The following is a 10020-nucleotide window of genomic DNA, read 5'->3' as shown; positions in this document are numbered from 1 at the left end:
GCCTAGGTAAAGAGTAGAGGGGCCTGGTCACTCAGCAACGGGTTCTGAATCTGGGCAGGCTCCTAGACCAAGAGAATCAATCCAAAGCAAGGGTGACACCAGCCTCAGGGTCTGGGTGGCCCCTAGGCCTCCCAAGTCCTGTTGGGGTCGGCCTGGATGCGCCCTAGAGGGAGAGGTTCCATCAGCCCCTGAAGAGGGTGTCTATGACTTGTGCTGAGACCAAAAACACCCAAGATTTTTTTAATATAAAAAGTTCAAATGAAAAATTTATTTTTAAATTTTTCAAGCCGGGCTACAAGTCTATTATACGTTCAGGAACGTGCTGCAGACTTATCCAGTTGGAAGTGATCAAACCGGGACCCATACAGAGAGAGCTTCTACTTAAGCCTAGAAGTCTTAACATTAATTAACATAATTAAAAAGGCATTTGCATGTAGAAAAAACACAGACCTCCCTTTGGAGTAATCTGTGCCTGTTCCAATGTCTGCCTGCTTCGCGGCATTAGCGACATATTCTTCTCACGTGGTTTCATGAAGGCGAGGAGAGGCCTGGCATGCCCGGCCAGTACGAAGTGCCTCCGCCCACCTGTGTCCTCCAGCGCGCCCCATTTCTGCACGCAGGGTCAGCAGCACTTCTGTGAAGGGGAAACCTCATTTAAATTTGAATAATTCAGCCTCCTTTTTATTTCCCGGGATCAAAACAACAAGGGGTGTGGGGCTGCATAGAGAATTGGAACCACGGAAACCAGGAAGGGCTTCTTTGCCCGGCCCAGCTCCGCAGGCAGCCCCTCCCCCACGGCGGGCTCCTCGGGCCGGATCCCCCAAGCCGGGGAGGCCGAGGCAGGGCGGGCGACCCTCCAGCTCACTAGCAATAGCACGCGAGATTCACAGTCATATAAGCATTTTATAAAAATATAAATATGGGTACACTGTTGCCTTCACAACGCTGGATACAACGCCCTTTAAAATTGGGTTCATAACCAAGAGTCAAAAATACAACTAAAACTTGGCTTTAAAATAGGTTAATATTTTATATTGTCATAAATGTTATGACATTTAATCGTGGCAAATCCATTTACTTTTTTTAAAAAAAAGTGTGCAACCGACTGTTAACTACACTAGCGCTCACTCGGAGGGGTGAAGTCCTCTCGTCCCCAGCCCCAGCCCCGCGCCGCGCCGCAGTTCGGCTCCCAGGCACTTGCGAACTCCGCAAACCGGCCCGGTGGGGGCGGGGCTCCCGACGAGCGAGCGCAGGGAAGGGAGGTGAGGGACCGCGAGCGGGGGCGGGACGGGAACATCGTGGGGCTAGGCGTATTTTCAGTGCAACCAAGAAATGGTAGACTCAAGTTTTTAAGACTAGGAAAAAATCCACCTTTCCCCCATAAAACCATATTGACCACGCACAATATTTTCCAAAGAACAAAAAAATCAGGCGCACAAACTTCACCCACAAATATACACACACGTGATAAATACAGGGGCCATGAGCGTCTCCGTCGCTGCGCGCCCGAGTCCGCCGCGCGCCTTCACCTCCAAGAGAAAGCGCTGGGCGCGGGATCCGAAGTCCGGGCTCGGAGGGAGCCGGCTGCGGGACTCAGGTTTCAAACGCGCCGGGCGCGCCCTGCCCCCACCCGCGAGGCAAGGCGCGGCGCCCGCCGCCGGGAGGCGCTGGCCAGCGAGAGGCGCGTGCAGTCTGGCCGCGCGCGCCGTACTCTCCGTGGCTGCAGGCGCCAAGGGTCAGCGAACCCGGCGCACACCGAGGTAGTTGGCGGAAAGGAACAGCAGAGATGACACACGGACGCGGGCCCGGCCGGGTACAGGTCCAGCGGGCATCACCGGCCGCTGGCCGCGTACTTGGCCTTGGTAATGAGATAGAGCACGATGTCCTGGTGGCCACCGAACGCGGCGATGTGCAGCGCGCTCCAGCCGTCGCGGTTGGCCAGGCGGATATCGGCGCCGAATTTGACTAGCAACTTCACCAGCTCCAGATTGCCGTCGATGACCGATTGGTGCAGCGCCGTCTGGCCCTCGGGCCCGAACGAGTTCACGTTGAATTCGCAGTTGGTCATGTTCTGCAGCAGCGACTGAAGCTCCCGCGTGTTGCCCCTGCGCACGGCTTCCTGGAAGATGCGCTGAGTCTGGGGCGCCGAGCAGGTGGACAGCTCGGCCTGGCTCATGCTGCCGCCGGGCGCGGGCCGACGGCCGGGCCGGGGCTCAGCGCGGCGGCGGCGGCTTCGGTGCGGGCCCCCGGCTGCCTGGGCGCATGGAGGGCGCTGTGCCCGCAGGCTCCGCACGCCGCTCCTGCGCGCTCCGGGCCGGGAGCCCCCGCCGCATCCAGCCGCGCCCGAAAGGGCGGGCGACCGGGGCAGGCACTGTGTTCGCAGAGACGGGCGCGGCCAGACTAGGAGACGGGCGTGGCCCGGGTCTCAGCCCCTCTCCGGGTCCCTGCTGCGTTCGTTTGGGCTCTTTTGTGCCTCCACGCAGCTCCCGCTCGTCTTCCCCACGTCTCGGTTACTGCTAGCCAGCCGTGCCCGGGCGCCTTTTACAGTCTTTATATTTGCATAACAATAGATGACCGTGACGTGTGGGCCAGCGGGTACGCGATTGGGCTGCGCCCACGTGGGGGCGTGGCGTGGGCGTGACTCGGTGGCCCTGAGCCCCACGGCAGGGGGCGCTGGTCGCAGGCTCGGGTTAGACCAGGTATAGAGAGCGGCCCGGCCTTTGCTCAGCTGCTGCCACCTGTGCCTGCGCGCTCTGGACCCCGCCTCCTTCTGCCACCTACGGTCTCTCGGGCCAGCCAGCTCCAGGCCCGCTCCTCCTTTGGCCAGTGACCCGTCCACGAGCGACGGGGGCTCGTGATCCTCGGGCTCCAGGTCCTTCCTTCGCAGGGTGACTTCTCCGGGACTCGGCCAGCCTGTGTGCCCCACCATGCGGCTCCTACGGGGGTCCCCTCTCCTGATGAGGGTGGGGCAGGCAGTCACTAATCCTCCTCTTGGCCCCCACTGCTGCCTGTGCCTGTTCCTATCCACCAGGACAGGGCCACCAGTGCCTGGCTAGTGCCCAGCCCCAGATAGGCGCCAGCGCCACACGGAGAGGGATTCGGAAGTGCCAGTTTTCCAAACTGTAAAACCAAGCCACTTTTTACTGGCCACTCTAGCAACTGACAGGACTGGGAGGCCTAGCTGGGGAGGCCGCGCATTTCCTCATTAGGCTTTACGGTTTACAGCTCGCCTGTGGTCTCTGGAAATTAAGGAGGAACGATTCTCCACCTCACAGAGCAGGAGGCCAGGACAAGTCGGGGCTTGAATTCCTTCGGAGGCCAGGCCAGAAGTCCTAGCAGGCGGCTTGGGCCTGAAGGGGACCACCCTGCCAGGCCATGGGGACACACACGGCCTGCTGCTGCAGTGTCCCCACCCCCTCATGTGGGCTGGCCTCACCCTGCCTGTGCTGTGGAGGGAAGAGCCTGGGGTCGACAGCAGGGAAACCAGCTCTGGCCAGAGCTCTCAGGCTGACCCAGGCTGACTTGAGCAAGGCCAGGGTCCCCTGGGGTCATCCTGGGAGCCTGGGAGCCTGTGCTGGTCTTTCTGAGGTCAAGAGTGCCTGGCTGTGCTCATCTGATCTCTAGACACTAGCCCCCCACCCCATGTCTCCCAGCGTCTCCCACAGGCTCCCACGTGCAGCAGCCCCCAGCGGCCTGCCCACAGTGCAGGTGGGAATATTGAAGCTCAGGTTCTGCAGCTGGCAACTTTGGACTCAAACACAGGGAGCTGCCCACTGGACCACAGTATGTCACCAGGCTGGATGTGGAATACACTCAGGAAGGCTAGAGCCACCACCTGGTTGCTCCTCCATCTTTCCATGGTCCTGGGCTTGGCAAAAAGTGTGGCAGGAGGTGTTGCCACGCTCTCTTATCTGCCAGAACAGGGCCACCAAGCCTAGGGCTGTCTCTCAGGACAGGGGACGGTTCCCAGATAGGCTTCTGCCCAGGTGGGCTTTGGCAGAGCTTGGAGAAGGCATCCAAGATGCCTGGCAGAGCAGAGCCTGGGAGAAAAGTCCTGTTGACATCCGCGGCGGGGCAGCAGACAAAGGGGCCTGTGTGAGCTCAGTGTGGGAACTCGAGGCCGCCACCACGGGGCCGTGAAATCGGCGGCGGCCCTGATGAGGTCTGGACAGCCCTGGCAGGGGTGGTGTGGCGGGAGCCTACCCTGAGGTCACCCTGCTGGGGTCAGGAGTGAGGGTCATCACTGTATGTCTGCGACAGAACCAGTTGCCTGGCTGCTGTGGGGTACAGGTGACCCCACTGCCCTGGGAAAGCTGGGCCACCCCTTGCCCCTGCAATGGGCTCCAGGGATCCAGCTGGAGCTCTGAGGCTGGCACCCCAGTCCTCTTCCCATAGCAGCCTCACTGAAGAGAGGGCTGGAAGGGTTGGAGTGCTGACTTCTGGTAAACCCTGCTTGAATGTTTGTTGAAGGACACATCCAATTTGGGACATTTGTCCCAAATGCCAATGGTGTTAAGGAGGGGAGGGGGCTCAGAGGACCCTAGTGACCTCTGGTTTAGGGCCTGGAGTTCCCACCCTAACTGTGAGGCTAGCCCCCAGGATCCTGCCTTAGAGGTGTCCAGCTTCCCAGGAGGTGACACTGGGGCCCCCTTCTACCCCTAAGAACCCCATTCCCTTCCTTGGAGGCTAGGGCAGTGGGCAGTTGTGGGCGTGTTCTGGGACCCTGGCTGAGGCAGATGGGGCAGCCTGGGAGGGCCTGGGGAGGACAGTGCAGAAAGGGCAGCTGGCCAGGGCCGCGCAGAGGCCTGCCGCCACCTTAAAGGCACCAAGCAGGAGAGGGAGGCAGCAGGCAGTGGGGGCGGGGCCTCCAGCTAATTCATTAAAATGTGTCGGGGAGCGTGGGAAAGAGGAGAGTGTTTCTTCCCAGCAGTCCAGACACCTGGTAGAAGGGCTGAGAGAGGATAGGAATCAAATAACAAACACTCAGCCCCGGCCAGCACCAGCCTGCGCTGAGGAAGGACGCCCAGGCAGGAACTGCTGCAGACAATCGCTGTGACCAGGGCTCTTGCCTGCCTACCCCGCCAGTCAGCAGGGCTGGCTCTGGGGGCCACAGCCACCCGGTCAGCATGATGACTGTCCCCAGCTCCTGCACTGGGCGGGTCAGGGCTGAGAGGGTCCCTCCCCACAGACCAGGATGGAGGTGTCAGATAGCCAGGGTGAGACTGTGCTGGGTGACAGAGGGGCTAGAGTGCAAGCAGTGACACCAGTGGGTCTGACCAGGACCCAACCTGGAGGCAGGGCACAGTGTCCTGGTCCCTGTTACGCCTCTGTCTGCAGCAGCTACTGCCTTGGGCCTAGCAGGGAGGAGAGGTACAGGCTGTAGCTGGCCTGGGCAGCAGTCAGTGCCCTCAGTCACTTCCCGAGTCCCTCCCCCAGGCGGATGTGGAGCCCAGCGCTCCCACTCTCTGCAGCTGTGTTCAGGCCCTCCGCTGTTCCTTCAGCTCCATGGCCTGAAGCATAGGCACAGGCTGGAAGCTGCAAGCAGGTATGGGGGAAAGTCTAGACTTGGGCTGGCTCTGCAGGGACCCTGGCTTGGCTGGGCCCAGTCCTCTCCTGTTTGTGAAATCCCCTCTGGACTGTGGGGGGTCAAGTGACCTGGGTTGCAGTCCCAGGGACCCAGGGGATCCCAGCTGGGCCTGCACACCTGGGGGCTGTGGGTGCTCTTGGCACAGCAGCTGTGGCTGTCAGCCCTGGCTCCAGCCCCTCTGCCTGGAGGCATCCGCCTAGGTTCTTTGGCCAAATCAGAGCTGGTTTCCTCTGAGAGCAGGAAGCAGAGGAAAGGGATGGGGGGGGGGGGCACATTCCTGGGGGGTGAGTGAGAAGGTGCAAGCTCATGCAGGACCAAGCTGGGGCCCCTTTCTGGCCTCCCCACCCCCATCCCCACCAGGCACCCTGCCTCCCTGCCCCCTGCCCTCCCTAGTACCCTTGGGTCCTCTGGGGTGGTAGACGGGGGCATCCCGGCCTCAGCTTCTTCCTGAGCCGCAGCAGGGCAGCTACTTCCAGGAAGCGCATTTGTGACCACAATCTCTATATAGCAGAGTGTGAGGTGTGTTGGGGGGCTGGTGGTGCCTGCCTGGTGAATTCCTCTCCCTTCCCCAGGTATGGAACCTGGCTCAGGGCCTGGGCTCTCTGGAAACCCTGTCCTCTCTGTCCCTGAGAGCTTGCCAAGGGGGCTCCAGAAGGTTTGTGGGACAAGAGCGGATAAAGAGTCAGCCAGTGTGGTGGTACATGTGTACAGACCCAGCACTTGGGAGGCTAGGACAGAAGGGTAGCCATGAGCTTGAGGCCACCCTGCGCTACATAGTGACTTTAAGGCCATGGCCTCGAGTCATGGCACCAGCCCTTGTGGGGACGCACATTCACATCTATTGCTGCTGTCTGGCCTGCTCACTCTCAGGCGGGGCTGTTGGCCTGGATAGGGCCCTGTAGGACCTTGTGGAAGTGCAAACCCCTCCCAGAAGACCTTGCTGCAGCAAGTGCAGCAGAAGAGCCCAGAACACCCGTGAGACCCTTCTAACTACAGCTGTGAGTTGTTTGAACGGTGCCGGGCTGCAGGTCTGCCTCCTCTAGCCAGTAGCCAGGGAGGGCATGCCCTCCAGCGACTACCTCTGGGACTGAGCCTCGACAGATGAGGGGCCACCTTGAGCCCTGATCTGTGCCACCTGGCTATGCCCAGAGTCCCTCTTTATAGACTTACCTGTGCTATTGGCTGTGTACCTCCTGTCCAGGGACCCTGGCCCTGTGTTCTCAGCTCTGTTGTGTGAAAGCTCCCCTTACCCCGCAAGCCTCTCAAGGGCCAAGTCCTTGGTTTGGGGCAAGTCAAGGGGTTAAGGCCCAGGCAAGCTGCTGCGGTGGGCGGGCGGTACAGGGCTCACCTGGCTCCCTCTGCACTGTGGGAGGCCTCATCACTTGTCAATCAAGGATGACATGGTGTGGTGTGGCTGCCCAGAGGCAGCTGTGAGCCAGGTTACAGGGCTTCTTAGAGCCTGGGGCCCCACTATGGCCCTTGCAAGGAGGGCAAAGGGCCAGGGACTGATAAGCTCTGGCTCTGGGCTTCCTCCACAGGGAACTTACACCTTCAGTGTTCTTGGGGCTCAAAGGTCCCTGGGAAACGTGTTCTGGGCAGGAGTTCTGATTAAGCCTGGGGGCCTGAGAACCCACTGGTGGCAATGAGGAGATGAGCCCATGGCCAAGGAGCCCATTTTGAAACCAGTTGGGACTAGGGTGGGTTGGCAGGCAGGGCTGGGGGCTGCTGGGGTACAGGGGACTGTGCAAGATCTGGGGTGGTTTGAACACTGGGCAGACAGGCTGGCTGGCAGGCGCCCAGGGTTCATGCGGGGCACAGGGCAGCAAGGCTGCGGAGCCCTGGTCAGCAGATGGGAGCCCCTGGGCCTGTGGACCCTTATAGTTTTCTTGGCAAACATTTCTCTCCAGATGGCTCTGGAGTAACCGCAGACAGGGCCACCCGAACCCCACCAGCCCCTCCTTAGAGCTCAGAAGGCTGAGACCTCCATCTGGTGGGCTCCCTCCTCCACTGCCTGGCTGGCCTCTGCTTGTGGCCCCAGCGCCTGTAGTGGCCCTGACCAGGCACTGTCTGCCTGCGGAACGGGTGCTCTGGCGAGGCTGGACAGCCCCCCACGCTCCCTGCTCCAGTACAGCGGCAAGGCCATGCCGTGGATAGCAGAGAAAGCTGTCAGGATGTCCACGCTGGTGCTCCTGAGCTCAAGTTGAAGAGCTGGAGCAGGTTGGGGACAGAGGAGCCACAAAGGCCCCACTGTGCACATGGCAGCCTGTTGGAGAGAGTCAGGGGCTCTTCCTGGGCCTGTGGCTGAGTGTGCCATACTGGGATTGGGGACGCCGATCCCATGTTTCTGGTGGCCTCTGGCCACTCTGAGTAACAGTCCCCCGCTGGCCCTCCCCTGGCCTCAAGATGACACCAAGGGTCCCAAAACCTCCTATGTGCCCCACCCCTGCCGTGCTGGGGAGCTGGCCCTGCCCTCACTCCCAGGCTATGGGCCCCTCTTGAGGGTAGGAGGCACAGCACGGGTGTGGATGCTCACACGTGTGCCAACAAGTACACATGGGCACATACCTGTGATGTGCTGGTGTGTGCCCAGGATGAACACGTGTGTGAGCACACAGGTGCACACGTATCACTCAGGCATGGGCAGGGCCAACTAGAAAGCGGGATGGTGGACACAGCCCCACAGGGCCTGCACATGCTATTTCCAAGCCTGACTTGAATGCTGGCTCCAATTTCTCACCCCCAGAAGCTAGCACCCCTATGTCACCCCCATGCTGCTCCCAGCACCCTCTCCCCTGTGTCCTGGGGACCATCCTGCTGACCACTGTGCCCCACTAGTTCCCCCAAGTCCTTGGAGACCTTCAAGCGCACGTCTTAGTTGTAGGTCTGGGGGATGGAGGGGCAATGAGGACAGGTAGGGAGCCCTCCCTGTGACCCTCTGCCATTCCTGGGAGATGGGGTTTGGTCCTGAGGTTTCATGCAGACAGATAAAGGCAGGCCCACTTCCATGCCTAGCCTGTGGCTCTGTGGGTTTAGGCTCTCTCCTCCTGGAAGCCCAATCCAAACATTAGCCTCTCCCACCTCCTGGGCCCCTCAGGACTCTGCCCAGATGTCCTCCATCCCAGCACCTCTGGGTAGGGCCAGCTCGGCAGAGTGTAGGATGTGGCCTTAGGGTGGCCCAGTGGTCCTGGCTGGCCCTTGCATCTCCCTGCCCGCCCACCTCTTTGTTGAGAAACAAACCACGGGGCCTCCGAACATAACTGCTTCAAGGAGCCCAGCTCAGCCTGTGGCCGGGCTACCACCCAGGGCTGGGGCAGGGAGGCCAGGGCCAACTGCACTTACATCCTAACCCTGGGGGACTTTTACTACTGGACAGGGTGACAGCTTTACCCCAGGGCAGAATGGTTGGGCTCCAGGCCCATCACCAGGGTGCAGCGAGAGGACCATGAACACACACGGCCCTTCTCTTCCGTGAGAGCCAGCAGGTGTCCCAGGATGACACTGTCAGAGCCCGGGTGTGCCCTTGTCGGGCGGTACTTACCCTGCCTGCACGCCCTTTTCCCACAGGCCTTTCGACACACCAACTTGTATTACCTGTGCTTCCCCGCCCTCCAGCCCTGCACCCACAAGGCCTGGGGCAGCTGGAAGTGAGGCTCTCTGGGGAGGCAGGACCCTCCTTTCCACTGTCATAGGCCCGTCTTTCCCAGCAGGCAGTGCCTGACCCTCAGCCTGGATCTGCCTTGCTCACCTCGGATCTCAGGCCAGCCTCCGGGTCTAGGAGCTTCCTGAGCCCACTCAAGATCCAACAGGAAAGGGCTGGGCGCTCAGAGCCCCCACAGCTGCTCTGAGCAGGCCGCCGGAGGGCACGCAGATGTGGGACACAGTGGGGCACAGGTGGAGAGGGGTCATGTGTCTCTGCACTCAGGGCAACAGCTCCCCCAAGACCTGGGCCCGTGCTGGGCAGGGCTGCCAGCTCGCGCTGAGTCACTGCCACGCAGACAAGTGCAGCGCGGTCCACAAGGGCCTGGCCCCACCCTCGGGAACCACAGGCACTGGTTTTCCCACGGCCGCTGCCTGTGCTTTGGGGCCTCCCTGTCACCCTTGTTGGGGCCCCAGGGAGCTTTGCCCCCACCGGGCTGGAAAAGCCGGTTCTGCACTGTTCACAGCCCGCCTCTGCCCTGAGTTACCCATTCGCAAGAGGGCCTGTCACCCGTCCATCTCCTGGCCCCCTGGCCGGCCAGCAACCTGCCTCGACCACTGGGCCAGTTGCTCTGAGTGAGCTTGTGGCCATGCTGGGCTATCTGGGTAGTTGTGACTGTCCACTGGGGCCTTCTGCAGGACCCTGGGCACTCCGCCTTGGCATTTGGGGCCTAGCACCTCTGCTCTTGGATGAAGGGGTTTTCCTGCTTTTTTTTTTTTTTTTTTTTTTTTTGAGA

General features: G+C 60.9%; 1 protein-coding gene across 1 annotated transcript; it reads right to left on the bottom strand.

The window, feature by feature from the left end:
• Nucleotides 1-270: 270 nt before the first annotated feature.
• Nrarp (NOTCH regulated ankyrin repeat protein) lies at nt 271-2530 on the bottom strand. Its single transcript, XM_023700259.1, has 2 exons — nt 1463-2530; nt 271-634 (listed from the first exon to the last, which is right to left on the bottom strand). Exon 1 carries the CDS (start codon nt 2174-2176, stop codon nt 1832-1834), a length of 345 nt encoding a protein of 114 aa, XP_023556027.1. The 5' UTR covers nt 2177-2530; the 3' UTR covers nt 271-634; nt 1463-1831.
• Between the last annotated feature and the right edge of the window lie 7490 nt (nt 2531-10020).

Source organism: Octodon degus, unplaced genomic scaffold (genome assembly GCF_000260255.1).
Source record: "Octodon degus isolate 3935 unplaced genomic scaffold, OctDeg1.0 scaffold00123, whole genome shotgun sequence".
NCBI lineage: Eukaryota > Metazoa > Chordata > Mammalia > Rodentia > Octodontidae > Octodon > Octodon degus.
Note: the sequence above shows the minus strand (reverse complement) of the source record. Positions and strands in the feature narration are given on the sequence as shown.

Excerpts from the sequence above, each read along its gene's own strand:
- Nrarp (XM_023700259.1), bottom strand. The coding sequence starts at position 2,176 with ATGAGCCAGGCCGAGCTGTCCACCTGCTCGGCGCCCCAGACTCAGCGC.